A 15,511-nucleotide genomic window follows, 5' to 3' on the forward strand; every position below is an offset into this window, starting at 1 on the left:
AGGGATGGTTGAGATAAAAGCACAGGAGGAGCAGAGCAGTGTCATGACCTCAGACAACCTTTGAACAAAAGTTAAAAGATAAGCAGAGAGGTTGGAGTGAGTAGAGGAAATAAAGGAGACTCTCTCGTGATGAGGATTATCTGATATGACAGCTTATGCACAGAGTAGTGACATGTTCATTGATGTAGTTGCTCATCCAGAGTCCAAATCTTGATCGCTTTGTGTGAAGGGAGCAGGGCTGAAAGCGTTGGGCGTTTTGACTCATTGATCCTGCAATGGTGATTATCACATGAGCTAATTAACCAAGAGCAAAGAGCAAATTAACAGCGTATTCAGTTGTTTTGTGTTAAGTGACCACCTAGCAGAAAACGTGTCAGCTTTTGTGACTTCACATAGAGAGAATCCAAAAGTAATGTTTCTTTTTACCAATCTTGCACATGTTGCTTCCCATGTTATGAACAAGTTTACGCAGGTGACTCTGGGTCAGCGTCCCTGAGTGGCTATCTGCTCAGGATAGCAGCAGTTCGGTTGGAGAGAGTTTACTTTATTCATGTGGATATGAATAATTTAGTCAGGCAGGGTCTGCCAGGGTTCACAAAGAAAATACAGACATGAAGGTACCAAGCGCTCAGTCTTTGAAAATATTTGATAAATCCAGGATTTCCTGAATAATAGGTTCCTTGTCCACAGCGTTTCCCAACTAACGGCCACGTTTTCTGGTGTGTTTTGTTAGGGATTTCTGGTGTTCATTTGTGTATTACACAACCAGTGGCACAAGGTGATAAGTGCCCTGCAGTTTACCACATATTTGTCTGGATGACACAAACTTTGAGAGGAGCAATATATATAAAGGGGTTAAAAAGATCATGTCAGCAAATTTTTACCCAGAAGTTTTTGACAAGCGCTGCATTTGACATAAGTACATTATGTTGTACGGTGAGGGTGGAGGCTTAATGTGATTTATGCAACGGGCCAGAGTTATATGGCTTGAATACATTAGTGATCCTGCTGCAGTCTGTCACCTTCTGCTACTGAATGATGAACTGCAGTCCCTGATCTGTTGCCAAGGGCCGCTGTACTGTAAACGCTTGTCACCGTTTGCTACACGCACCTAAAAGGTGTCATTTTATATCCCCCGTGTGTGAACAGAGAATTTTTGGCAGCACAACTCCTTTGTCTTCGGTGTCTGGGCAGTAGTAGCCTGGGCAGCGTGTACCTGTGTGTGTCTTTGTGTCTGTATGTGTGTGTGTGTGTGTGTGTGTGTGTGTGTTGATGAGAACACGCTCAACTTTATTGTGTTTCCTCTCCATTGTAAACAAGACATGGAAATCAGAGAGATAAGCCAGTGCTGTGAAGCGAGTTCCCTAATGGACATAAAGTCCTATTCATCCAGCAAGTCCCAGAAAACACTGAGCTGCTGCATGATACAGAAACACACAATCCAAGTGGTAAAACACACAACGAGTGTGTGCATGTTTGTTTATCATCCCTATAGTCAAATCCCAAGAGGTGAAGGCCCAGTTTGATGGCAACTTGAACCTGTGCTGGTGTAATATTTACCATGTTCACCATCTTATCAGCTTAACAGCACTAAACACGAAGTACAGCTGAGACCAATGGGAATGTCCACTGGGGTTTTGCATAAACTAAAATATTATAACTGAAATGTTGACGTGATGACGGCACTAGATAAAAGGTCAGGAGATCAAAGTCATTATAGTTTATCCTCCGGTGATCATGAATATCTCTATCAAATTTCATGGCAATCCAGCCAATTGATGTTTAACTCTGATCAACAAACCACATGGTGGCACTAGGGGAAAAATCATCAAAGTTAATAAAGATTTATCCACCGGGAAGCATGAATGTCTGTAAAAACATCCATGGCATAGTTGTTGAAATGTTTAAGTCTGGACCAAAGTTTGGGATGGACTAACTGTACAACATAGAGAACAGACTAGAGATGCTTAGAGGATGAGGCATGCAGACATAGACTTCTGTACTTTATAAATACTTTTGTATTTTATACCATTTTTTAACATTTGTAGACCAAATGATTAACCACAGAAATTATCATTAGTCACAGCCCTAGCTTGTAGAATTTGCTAAAGTCATGAGTGGGGGGAAAAAAAATCTCAGTGCCTCCAAAATCCCATCACTACCTACCCCTTCACCACCAGTCGGACAAGTTGGGATCACGGTGGTCGCAGGGATCAAAAACAAACAGGTCTGACAGTGACCCCACTGAGCCCTACGCAGAACTGCTCTCTGCTAACGAGCGTTCCCATGGTGATGATGATGGCGTTGGATCAGCCAAATCCCTTGTGAACGCGCCTCTTTGCCCCTACGGTGTTGAGTGAAAGACCTCCGCTCTGCGGGGGCTTCACTGACCCTCAGGAAATTGAACTGGAAGTAAGCAACAGGGGATTATTATAGCAGGCAGTGGCGCCTTGACCTTCAGCATTACACAATTGTGAGTTAAAGTGGATTTTGTTTGTTTTGGACTTGATGGCTCCCTGGAAACTTGTTGACAGTTACCTCCGGTTAAAATCCTTTTCAGTTTTGCCGAAAGGATTTTTATAGAAGACGAAAAGAAAGAAAATCCTGCATGCAGTCAGAGGTCTCTGTGCATCACCTTTTGTCTTTTATGAAACCACAGTTGGATGACAAATGAAAGGTTCAGTCATAAGCCTCCAGAACAATGTCAGTGCTCTTTGTCTTCGATTCTCCAAGTTTCCAGGACTGTGCTGGAGGATTGAATAAAAGATGTTCCCTCATTTGGTGCTTTAGGACACGTCTGTACAAAATTTCTCCTCTCATGTATATTGTATTGGGTTGAGATCTGTTGACTGTGTTTCTTATCATTTTCATCTCATCAAACCCTTCAGTGACCCTTTGTGATCTGTGTGGAAGCGTCTTTATTAGATTTTTCCTTTTTTTTTTTCTGTTACCCATCTGTGTGTTTTTTTCCCAAGGGCAGAAAAGAAGCTGCTGGACATTTAATGGTATTTTCATCATTGACATTATAATACAGAACAGTGGTTCCCAACCATTGTTGTCTGTATAATGACTTAAAATGAAGTAAAATCTACATATGACTCCTCAACACAGGTTGCACACAGTTCATCTGTGGCTTCTGATCAGTTCGACCAGGGTGGGTTTTTTTGAGTAACTTGTGGAGGCCTGAGGAGAAAAAGAAAGATTAGAGGAACTTTTGACAAAATTTTGGACCTGATCTGGAACAGACCAACCTGAAATCAATGTGCATTAACTAATTAAAAAAAGAGAGATGTGATCCAAAAGGGATGTGAGGACAGTCTGATATAGACCTGAGGACAATAAAACCTGGCCCAGACGAAACAAAACAACACTTTTGTCATCTTTGTTAGCTGTGTACGACTAAATAGCTTTTTCCAAGCTTCCATTTGGTTTTTGGTGAACTGCATTTGATGCTCTTTCTCTAAATTTCTCGTCACAACAATCCTGCCATTTCATCTGCACTTCACAGTTCACACTGTCTACCTTGCCTCCATTTAAGTAATTTTTAGCAAAATGGCAATTAATTGATTTCAGCTTCCTGAGTTTGATTATTTTCTATTTTTCTTTCTTCACTATGGTAATTATTTGGATATTTTTAGGCATTAGACTGCAGGTTGAACAAAACAAGACATTTGAAAATGTCACCAATCACAATTTGGAGACACTTTGTAGACCAAATGATTAATTAATTACTCAAGAAAATAATTGGTAGATTATGGAAAATTGACACACAGACTTGAGACCCACCTGACTTGGGTCCTGGGTGGGGTCTCAGTTAGGACCCAATTCAGCCCTTCAGGATCTCCACTAAGATTTATCATGCGACCCTTTTGAAGGGGTCCCACCCCCACGTCTGTAGAAAACCATTTCTTTCTTCATGTTAACTTTGACCTTTGTTGACTTAGGATGTGTGAGGGTGGGGTATTCCCTGTCAGTAATGAAGACTGATAGTAGTGGGAATGCCTCGGGGTTGACAACAGGTGGACCTTTAGATGAATCTGTCTGTGTTCATTCAGGCCGGAGGAGGATGTGTGGAATCTGGAAGCAGTGTCTCTGCTTTCTGGCCCCCAGGGCTTCTCTGTATAGTGTTTCTGGCAGGTGTGTGTCGTCCTCTGTAAATCATTTTAGAGTGTCGGTTAGAGCCTAGGATGACAGTAGGATGACAGTGCAACTGTGCGTTCAGTTTAAAGGATTAGTTTGACATTTAGGAAAATGTACTGTGCTTTCTTGCTGGGAGTTAGATGAGAAGGTTGGTACCACTCTCTTGTCTGAACACTATATGCAGTACGACAAGTGCCGTTAGCTGGTTTAGCCTAAAATCTGGAAATGACTAGCCTGCTAGCCTGGCTCTGTCTACCAGTGCCTCTAAAGCTCATGAATGAAAACATTTAGTTTAATTCATACAAAAAAATGTAGCATTGCATGAACAATTTGTTGAATTCTCAGCTAGCCTAGATTTCCCCGCTGCATCCATTTTTAGGTTGTAGCTTCATATTGAAAGGAATAGTTTGATATTTTGGGAAATATGTTTTTTTTTTTTTTTTTTTTTTACTTTCTTTGCAGAGCTTAGCTTAGCTTAGCTCTGTCTAAGCTATTATCAAAGTTTTTTGCATAAAAATGTAACTAAGTATAACTGTAAGGTGGTGGTTTTATTGGCTACATTGCAAATGCACTATATGAATGCTGATCAAGACAGATACCTGTTCAAGACGTTTTCTCTGGCTATGGGGCTGCCAAGAGTCAAAATCCACCTACTATTAACATGTTATATACTGCTTAAAACTGAAGAAACAACTTTTTGTGGTTTCACACAAATAGTCTCAAGAGTTTGTTTCTTGCACGGATTAAACGAACAAAATATAATGTATTGATGAGTGAGCTTTAGAGGTGATGATAGGCGGAGTTTGTTAGCATTAGACAGAGTCAGGGCTAGCTGTTTGCCTCTGTTTCTGCTCTTTATGCCAAGCTAAGCTAAACTGAGCTAACCGACTCTTTATCAAGTGGTGTCAAATTATGATCTAATCTATAGAGACGTCCCTGAGATGACAGCATAAAGACAGATAAAAGCAGACAGTTTAACCCTTTCGGCTCCTGAGTTTCCACCATAGCAGCTGTTAGGGTCGCCACATTTTAGCATCACAGTGGGAGATGACTCGGTGTGAGGTCAGATGTTCTCACAGTCTCATGAATTAGACATGAGTGACGGTGTGGTCCGGCTCTGAGGATGGGACAGCTGAGTGTGCAGGTTGATAGTGGCAACATGAGGCTGTTTGTGACGTCTTCCTTATTAATTAGTAATAAACTCTCGGGTTCAGGTGGACACACTCAGATGTTACAAAGTTGTATAAGAGGCAGTAAGTAGATACAAGAAAACACCAGAAAGTGGCCACTTGTACAGCGTTTGATGCAAATTATTATTTTCTCAATCAGAACAAATCAAAGTAAATATAGAAAATACCCTGACTGATCTTGAACCTGATAATTTCCCCTGAAATCCAAAGTCTTGTAATGTACCATCACCTCCATTACCACCATGCCTCTGATTGATCTCCTGTTTTTTGTCCGAGTGTCTATTCATTTCTTTGTTTAGACAAAGAGGAGTATCGGATCACTGTAGCCATGTCAACTGTGCCGGTGAGTGATGTGTTGTCCTGAAACACAACCAGTTTCCCTCCAACTGAGAGCTCCGGTGCAACCGTTGATTTGTCAAAACGAGAGAGGGGAGCGTGGGCAACTCAAGTACTTCCTTCCCTTCTGGTCTGTCTGTGAGGTTTATAACCCGCTTGGGTTTTCCCGTATGCATTTACCACATTGTCAATAACCACTTATGTGTTTAATAAATTATGCTCTGGACTGTTATTATTAAATTAGAGTAGTCTGGATGTTGAAAAGATTGTTTCAGTGACTAAAATTTCAGAGATTTCATCTTCTGAAACGCAGAAGACAGTCTCAGACTCTACACATACCTGTTTCTCAGCAGTTATGCAGCAGAGCCATGCTGATAAATCAATGGGGCTCATGTATCAGTTTGTATCAGCTGATGTATCATTAAATTAAATGCTCAGATATTGTAGAGCTGCAATGATTAGTTGATTACTCAATAGAACGAAAAATCATCAATTCTCAGTTTTGCGAATTTGCAGCTTTTTTGGTTTTACATTAAAGCAAGCTGAATGTTTTTGTATTTTTGCCTTGGAGTCAGACAAAATAAGACGTGTGCTGATGTCACCTTATACTCTTAAGACATTGTGAAGGACATTTTTCACTGTTTGCCGATGTTTTGTCTACCAAATATTTGATTTATCAATAAATCGAGAGAATAATCATCAAGTAATCGATGAAGTGATCATTAGTAGCAGCCCTAAAATATTGATATCAGAAATGCCCTGTAAAATCCAACACCTGTCAAGCTCCAGTGTGCAAATTCCCTCTTTGTTTCCCCCATAACCATCACTTTACCTTGAGTGAGCGCTCTCTTACAGTCTGAGGTGATTTAACGAGAAAGCAGAACTTGATTTCATGTTGGAGGTGTGTACTTAGATTTGTGTTACAAGGTTTAGATTCATTTAGTTTTGCTTTACTTACATTTTTTACTATGTACTACTACTTTCTTATTTTACTATTGTAAGTTATAACTTCATGAGAGCAGGGTGTCGTGGTGGCTTTGGCTATTGTTGCATTTCATTTCCCAAGTCACCTTGCTGCCTGTTATCTCTCTACAGGCCAGTGTGCGAGGTTATGGATGTGTCTTTTTCAGCTGCACTGGGTAGATTTGCTGTTGTATTCTTTTCCAGGATCACCTTGCGACGTGATTTGACAAAAATTTGCCTAATCTTAACTTTTTCTTTTTTTTTTTTTGTTGCACGCACTGTGTTGTCATTGGTGTTGCTATGTGACAGGCTATTCCCTATGGCAACAGATGATGCTGCTCTGAATACCTGAGAGACTGTTGGCTGTTTTCCATAAAACTGCAGTCTGTACCATAGCAATTTCAGTGGTTGTTGCTTGTCATCTTACTGGACTTCATCAAGGAATTAAGTGAATGGAATTAATTAAATCAACATTGAAGATTCAACAGGTGAATAATTAAACATAATTGGAGTGATTGAACAGATCATTATCTAATATTCAACAGCTTTATTCAGAATTTATTTAATTTAACTCATTCATGTAACAGCTTCACTTATATTACTAAAAGCACTGTGTTGCCACACGAGGTGACATTGGTGTTGGTCCGATGCAAAACCACCAGAGAACAACTTCACTACGCAACATGTGACATTTTAAATGACTCTTCTTGTGGAAATCCCATTATTGTCTTATCCTGCAATTTCCTTAGTTTTCTTTGTTAGCATCCTGCTACATGAGAACTGTTACCGAATGAAAATGACACCAAACTGTGTAACAGAAGCTTAGCTCTATGTGTAATGTGTCTGACCATTATCCACCCCAGAGCCTGACTTCAAAGCCCCTCAAACATGGTAAAAAAAAATAGGATTAGTCATTTCTCTTATTGTGAGCCCCTTTGAGTGGGTACCCCTTCTCTTTTGATCTGTCCCACCCCTTAATTTCCCCTAATTTCAGATAGTCCATGACAGTATGCATGACTAACTCTATATAATCCCGTCCTATGTTGTTTTTGTTGTTGTTCTAGCTCCATGGCCCTCGCCGCCGCCCGCCCTCTTCCCGCAGGAGGTAACCTTCAAAGGCTCTGCTCAGCACGATGGATGACCAGCTGAGTGATGGAGATGGACACAATCAAAGGACATGCTCCCTTCATTGTGACTAGATGAAGGGACACCTAGCCTTCCTCCAGCAGCGAGGGGACGGCTGTGACGCATTTTGATGTTCTTTAGATTGAACAGATGCACCTAAAAGAAAACAAATTAGTTCTTTGGAGATCATTTGTGAAAAAGAGGAACTACTGATATATTCAGCTTGTGTAACAGACTCTCTCAGCATAGAGCTCATATGCTGACTGCTTATCCCTGTGATGCTTGTTATGAGTTGTCCATCCACAACCAATGAGCCAGAGAGCTGCAGCAGTGAGGGGAGCAGCTGCACCACTTCCTCCATCACCACCTCTGACCCATCCTCTATGTCCGGACACTCCGCACTACCTTCCCTCAGTGTCACCCCTGACACCTCCAAGCATGGAGCTCCTCCTCCTCCACCCCTGCCGCCCCCACCGCCGGGGGCTCCCCCTCCTCCGCCGCCCCCGGCGACCACATCCACTAACCACAATGCGAGGAAGAAGCGCCGCGTGCGCAGCTTCTTCTGGAAACCAATCCCAGAAGAGAAAGTGCGCGGGAAGCCCAACATCTGGACGCTGGCGGTGCGGCAGCAGCAGTACCAGATCGATGTTCGCTCTGTGGAGGAGCTTTTCGGGCAGCAGGAGGAGGCCGTGATGGGCATACGAGGGGCTGCGCCGACCACTGGAACCTCAGCTCGTGTATCCCGATCCCGCTCATTCAAAGAGAGCAGCAAGGATGAGGTGAGTGGTTGTTGCCTGACACCTACAACAGGTGATGGTGGAGTGCAGAGTGATTATTATTATTGATGTGAAATGACCTTTTGTCTGAAAAGTCACTGTATTCAACACGGAGGACTGGTTAATACAACCACTTTTTAAAAGACTCTTAACATCCACTGTCATTGTTTTTGCAAACAAGATCCGCTGGGTGCATCTTGCACACATGCACATCGGGTGCTGAACAGGCCACTGCTGGGATTCAAAATTCCCAGAATCAGAATCATAATCATACAAAGCTACAGCACATAACTCTACACTGCTCCTGCTGTATTAAGATATCCCTGCAGGGACACGTTAGGTAACGGTGCTCAGTTACAGCTTTTCTCTGAGTGCAAAAGACGATTTCTGTCCATAATGAACACAAAAGCATGCTTGCGTCACTGAGTGCTCCTGGACAGTAACGTGTGAACTGTAAGTTAACACCTGCGTGAGGTGTCATGTCAGTGAATAACTCCCCACAATGAACCGACTGCAGCTGGACAAACCTCAAAGTCTGAGCAGTTTTCAGGGAACAGTTGTTACTAAACACACCTTTGGGAGTTTCACACAAAGCCACTATCTCTGCATGCAGAAGCATATCCCTAATGCCACCTATTACCTAGCCTGTGTATTATATACTGTATTATAAGATATGTGTTTAATACTACTGTTAGAGCTAAAAGATTAGTTTCATTAAAAATGAATTCCTTTCTAAAATATTTAAAGAAAAGTTTCCACAGCCCAAGGCGATGTCTTCAGAGTGCTTGTTTTCCAAAAACCAAAAGTTTATAGTCACTTTATGAGGAGAAAAACTGTAACAAAAACATGAAATGAATAACCTGACGACAAAGATCACTCCAAGCAAACAAAATAATGAACACAAACACATAACATTACAATATCAATCAGGCTTGCCAAACTTAATAAGATATTGATGGGTAAAATAAATTAAAAAATCCTCACATCTGAGATGCTGAGAATGTTGAGAATGTTTTTTTTGCTTCATAACTAACATGAATTATAAATAAATTATCAAAGTTCTTGTGCTAAAATAATTAATGTATTAACATATAATTTCAGCACTATATTATTATGCAGTGTGTGGATGTAAACCTCATTATATGGTTTCATCCACCTCAGCTGTACTCACCGTTTTTTAATTGAAACCACTGCAGACTTGTGCGACCACTGTTTCTAAGCTATAATTAGGTCTTGTGAGGGAGCCTTTTTCAAAATGTACGTTCTGTACCTATTAAAGGAGGACAGTACGAGCCATTGTTAATGAATGAGGCGTGACCTACACATGTGGCCTGGTGGAATTTCAACATCCCATAGGGTGATTCTGAGGGTGGGGAGGGGGAGGGGGGGTGGTGTTGCAGGTAACACAAGCAACAACGATGAGGAGTGGCAGGGAGTAGGGAGGAGTGTGTTGTTCCTGTTTCAAGGCTTCAAGCTAACGAGAGCTGCAGTAAAATGACTTATGGTGTCGTTTCATTTGTTTTCAGATCAGCATTCTTGACTCCAAGAGGGGGATGAACGTGGGCATTTTCCTGAAGCAGTTCAAGAAGTAAGTCCTCCACAAGCATCAGGGAAGAGCTGCCTCCACAGAGCTCGGGGGGGGTCAAACTAAAGGAGAACCACGCACAGTGTCTTGTGGTAGAATTATGCTTCTTCAAATATACTTACATATATAGGCATCCTTCAAATATAGGCATAAACTACTCTGCAGAACTACACAAAGAAGGCTTTTATGGATTTTGGAGGAAGTGCACACCTTCCAAGTCTCAACAACATGTTTTACACATCTGTGCATCAAGCGAGCTGATTGGTTGATTCGACTTTCAGGACGCAGGTTCCTACGCAGATGAAAACAAACATAAATTGGGCTCAGAAAGAACCGGGTTGTATGACATGTTGTCCGACCACATCAGCAGATAAAAGGTCTTCTCTATACTTGTCCTGAACAGCCACACTCCCGGGTATAGTGACATGAAGAAGGTGAATAGTTGTATAAAAAAGAAAAAGGTGAGCTAGGGAGAAAAGTTCAAACCCTGGCTTCACACACACAGCACAGCTGGTCAGTCACAGCGTGAAGTGGGTGTGAATGTCAGATTGTCAGTTTGGGAAAGTTATGAAGATTATCACACACAGTCCTTCCTGTTCTGACGTCTGAGAGAGCGTGGGGGTGGCAGGTTACAACGCTGTTTGACCATCAAACAAGCACTTTAATGATGTGTCCTGACACCTTAACAAGTCTTGTCATCCCCATCTCATTTGGTGTCGATAAAGGCGGCGACAACATTGCATGACTTTGTGTGACCTTCGATCCAGGTCCTGCCGATCCAGGGAGTGAATATGAATAAACTGCTGCTTTATGGAGACTGGACACACGAAGGAGTTTCTGTCTTGAAGTCTGTAGCTTTTCAGTTAGTCTGTATTCTTTCCTTCAGTAAGCGTCTAACACAAGGTCAGTCACAGATCACTGTAGTCCATTTCTTATCTCCAGCCCACTGAGTGCACCGCCGCTCTACTCCCCTCAGCAGTGGTCAAGGTTAGAGGAGGCTCTTATTGATAGTGTTTGAAACTTACAGATAATACGCATCATTTCATGAGGAAGATCCACGGCATGAGTTAGGTATGTTTAGGTTTAGGTATCCAATAGAAGTTGCACACATGTATGTGAAAGATATGGAAAAGCCTTATTTTCAAATATTGAGCCATATGAGAAACTGGGTTTATATACAGCCTTCCATGGTATTTCACTAGTTTACATCTGCAATTGTCCATTACCTACCTCTTTGATGCATCAAGCCTCAATAAATACTTGTGCTTAAGACAGTGTCAGTGATGAGAAATAGAGCAGTGGCTTCCAGACCTGAGATGCCGCTGTCCCAGTTCCCATTTAAGATGCTGCTGATGTGTGGCTTTGCATAGAAAACTATGGATTCTGGTATTTTGAATAGTCTTATGTGCTGCCGGTGCAGTTTTCAGTCCAAAATCCCCCATAGCTGTTCAGCTGGATGGAGATGTGGTGACTGGGAAGGCCATAGTGTATGTTTAACATCATTTTCATACTTATCAAACCAGTCATGGATGGTTTGATAAGATGGTATGGAAGCATCTTTATTTGCGTGTCCCCATTCATTCAGTCACGTTTTACCTGTCGGAATATACAGTATGATATTTTATTTAGAGAAATGTAAATAAAACTCAGTGTCGTTGTGTAACTGGTTTAGAGACGCTGAGACCGTGAGGCCATGTATAAGGAGGACTGGTACAGAGTGGCTAATGAACACTGGGGAAAACACTGATTGATCCCAAAGTAGTTTAAGATGAGCGAAAGAAATGAAATGAATCATGTGTTTTCGCTGTTCATACTGCTGTCCCAGAGATATGAGGCCCAACACTGATGGTATCATCAAAACATTCTCAGTTTCACTTTGTGCTTTACTGCCTGGCCGAGCAAAAAAATCTGTTAAAAACCTTTATCACCGAGGGAGATTAGGGTCAAAATCTGTGTCACTTATTCTAATAGGCTTTCTTAGCGCTCCATTGTTTATAATTAATGGGTTCAGGAGCTCTGGAGGTGAGCTCCACCAGACTCTGCTTTGTGTTACATACAGTAACTAGGCTGAAAAAGAGTGTGTTAGGTGTCTGTTTGCATGATGGTGTATTTGCATGGCTCCCCACTGTATTTTAATGATATTTGACTGTCAGCCATACTGTTGTCTGTGAGGACTGAGTATGAGCAGTGAGCTCAGCAGAGTCAGTCTTTATTTTTGTTCGCAGCTTTTAAACATTTGTGTGTTCATCTACAATATCTCTATATATTATCCCCTCTCCTCCCTTATATTGGTTTACAAATATTCTTAGTAAGTTTTCACAACATTATTTCCAAGAGCTTAACTTTATATTAAACAAAAATTGAACTAAAAGTTGGAATAAAACCAAACTTCCTTCTATTGTTTTACAAGCAGGCAATCTAAAACACATTCCTGATGGCATTAGTTTAGAGTAGTCATAGAGGACGTGTGGGGCTGCTGATAATCTTATTTGCTTCTTTGAGGACTTGTTCAGTATTAAACTCTGCTAGTGATTGTGTTTTACCAATTTTTTTTTGTGTTTTTGTAAATTTTAGACTTAAGGGTTAACAACAATTTGCAGTCTGATCTGATTTGACAAAGGGAAGTAAACCAGCAAATAAATGAAAAAGTTGAAAATACTTTTGATAAAAGAGGAGTAAACTGTTGTCAGTTTTCTCTGTTCTACACCAAAGAAACGTTGTGCAGTCACACTGCTGAACAGAAGTGACTGTAGCTGGAGGACTCTCTGCTATGCCAGTTTGCAATTGTATACTTTTCAGAAACATGGTCACCCCAGCCTGCACTAAGACCTGCAGTAGCCTCATTCATAAAGGTGATATGTATTACAGAGCTTCTATACTGGGTTGCGTCATTATGTGAGGTGAATGCTTACTGGACATTGTCCATGGCAGTTTCCTAATGGTTGTTTTCATAGCAGTGATGTATATAACCCAGGGAGGAAAATGAAACTTCTGGCCCAGTATATGTCCTGGTTCCATGGCCCAAGTCTGGCCCACATACTTCTGGGTGAATTCCCGCTGTTATCCTCTGGTGTTGGCTGACAGCTGGAAGATTTTCTGTATGTGTGCCAGAATTGGTCCAGATGTTGAAGTAGCATCTGACAATACTGGGCCAGAAGGAACACAAGCATATGGCCCAAGTGTAGGCCAGATGTATCTTTCTATCTGGGAAGTATTGTGTCGCAGTGCTATAGACCTGGGTAACGACCTCAGCAAATTTCATGCGTAATGATGAGCGCTGCAACACTCACAGGGACAGCTGAGGGGACAGTTGATGCTCACACAGAGGAGCTCAGTTCTGCGATTTGTATCAAAGCACAGTTTTAAATCTTTTCAGTGAGTTGACACATTGACAAAGATCTGTACAAACTGGAGACAATGCTCTCATTTGGTTTATATTGTGCACAACATTATCATTGCCTGATGGGGACGTTGGCTCTGAGAGGAGGAGCTGGGTTTAGTGCCTCTGTAAACACAACATTAAAAGAGAGCACCTGCGCTATTCATCATTGAACGTAATTGAAATGAGCTGTCTGACTTCCAGGTCCAACCGCTCCATTGTTGAAGACATACGGCAAGGAGAAGGAAAGATTTATGGAGCAGAGCTGCTCAAAGACCTGCTGAAGCTCCTTCCTGATGCAGAGGAGGTCTGTGTTTGGGTATTTGTCTTTGTGCATGTCTGTGAGGCTTTTAACAAGTTATGAATCGCATAAAGCTTTTGAATAAAGAGGAAAACTGATGACAAAAGACAGTTTATGTGGACTGTAGACACTAGAGCCTGCTGGGCTTCCCCTTTCTCTTTATTTTCTCCACAGATCAAGAAGCTCCAAATGTTTAAAGGAGACCCAGACAAGCTGACACTGGTCGATTCCTTTATGTACCTCTTGATCCAGGTGCCACGGTAGGTTGATTTCAGTGGTGTAGTTCCTATCAAAGGGAAATGTGAAGGGTTTGCACTGGTTAGAGAGTCATAGTTTTTGTTAGGAGAGCATTTTGTGACTGTGTACCGCTCTCGTCATTCACATGTTTATGTAAAAGTGTTGTATTTGTACATATAATTAAAATACAATGTCCCAGAGTTAGAAGATATTGATATAAGTACTAAAATGACCCGACCTGCAAAGATTAAAGTGCTGCTGCTACAAGCCTGTTTTCATATTTTCTAGAAAGGACTAATCTAACTATACTGTAATTATCATAAACTAGTATTGGTGTAATGGGGAGGGATGCAGTAGCCGATGCTGAGGGCATGATAGAGAAGTAATGCAATGATTGGCTGGACTAATAAACAGCTATAGGAACTTAAAGCAATTATATAGAAGACAATCAAGGAAATCACCTGATTCAACACGTGTGTAAAAGACTACTTCCTTCTCAAATAGCCTGAGAGCTCAAGCACAATCTGCTGTAGGTACAGAAACACTGCATCATATGTCAGGATCCAAACATTGTTAGAAGACAGGATTAAAAGTAAAGATGTCATTAAGGCCTGTGGGAACCATAGTATTGAATGTACTGAATTCCATATATGAAATATATATGCATATATAATAAAGACATATATGTAAAAATTATATAAAACCTATTTGAAATCTGACCAATTTCATATATTGACATATACTGTATCTAGCCCATACAAATATATATGTTTATGTATGTATACTTTTATGTAGATATATATAAATGTATATCCATCTGAAAACCAGTAGTCAATAGATGTAGATATTACATACATAGGGACATAAGTCTGAGACCACTTTCCCAGAATAGACATTCAAAACTAAAAGAAAAACATATATAAGTATATAGAATTTTTATATGTATGTTGTTTCAATAATTTGCATATATACATTAAATATATATTGTTAACGTATATATGCTATGCGTGTTATACTGTATAAAAATGAGTCATGGATATTTTAATATATGTACATATACAAATTTAACTGTAGGTATTTATAAACTATGTCTTCATATATCCAGAGGCTGTATATATGTGATAATAATATATCTCCTTATAGGTGACATATACGGCAACATCACTCTTGATATAGGGACATATATGTCATATATTACTTTTCTGTATGGAAATGATTATTAATTATTAAATAATTATTAATAGTAAATTTTACTTTAAATGATGGCATGAAGAAATGAAGAACATTCTCAGAGTATTAAGTATAGAGATAACTTTACTTCTAAATGACTATTGAGTATTCTGAGTTGCTAAAAGCCATCAGCTCTCACTGCTACTCAACCTAAGATGAATATGTGCCAAGTTAATTTCCAGTAAGTGACCACTTAAAAAAAATGGTTAGAACTCTCTGTGGAACATTCATCAGTGTTATTATACAAGA

General features: G+C 40.6%; 1 protein-coding gene across 1 annotated transcript in view; it reads left to right on the forward strand.

Annotated features, from left to right (window-relative positions):
- Positions 1-15,511, forward strand: part of fhdc1 (FH2 domain containing 1) — a 35,735-nt gene that overhangs the window by 7,864 nt on the left and 12,360 nt on the right. The window contains exons 2-5 of the mRNA XM_071505096.1: positions 7,694-8,533; positions 10,057-10,118; positions 13,699-13,801; positions 13,970-14,055. Of these exons, the coding sequence (XP_071361197.1) occupies positions 8,033-8,533; positions 10,057-10,118; positions 13,699-13,801; positions 13,970-14,055 (752 nt within the window). The 5' untranslated portion in view covers positions 7,694-8,032. The remainder of the gene's footprint in view (positions 1-7,693; positions 8,534-10,056; positions 10,119-13,698; positions 13,802-13,969; positions 14,056-15,511) is intronic.

This window comes from Trachinotus anak, unplaced genomic scaffold (assembly GCF_046630095.1).
Source record: "Trachinotus anak isolate AG129_WGS33_773 ecotype Australia unplaced genomic scaffold, CSIRO_AGI_Tana_v1 ptg000019l, whole genome shotgun sequence".
NCBI classification, from domain to species: domain Eukaryota; kingdom Metazoa; phylum Chordata; class Actinopteri; order Carangiformes; family Carangidae; genus Trachinotus; species Trachinotus anak.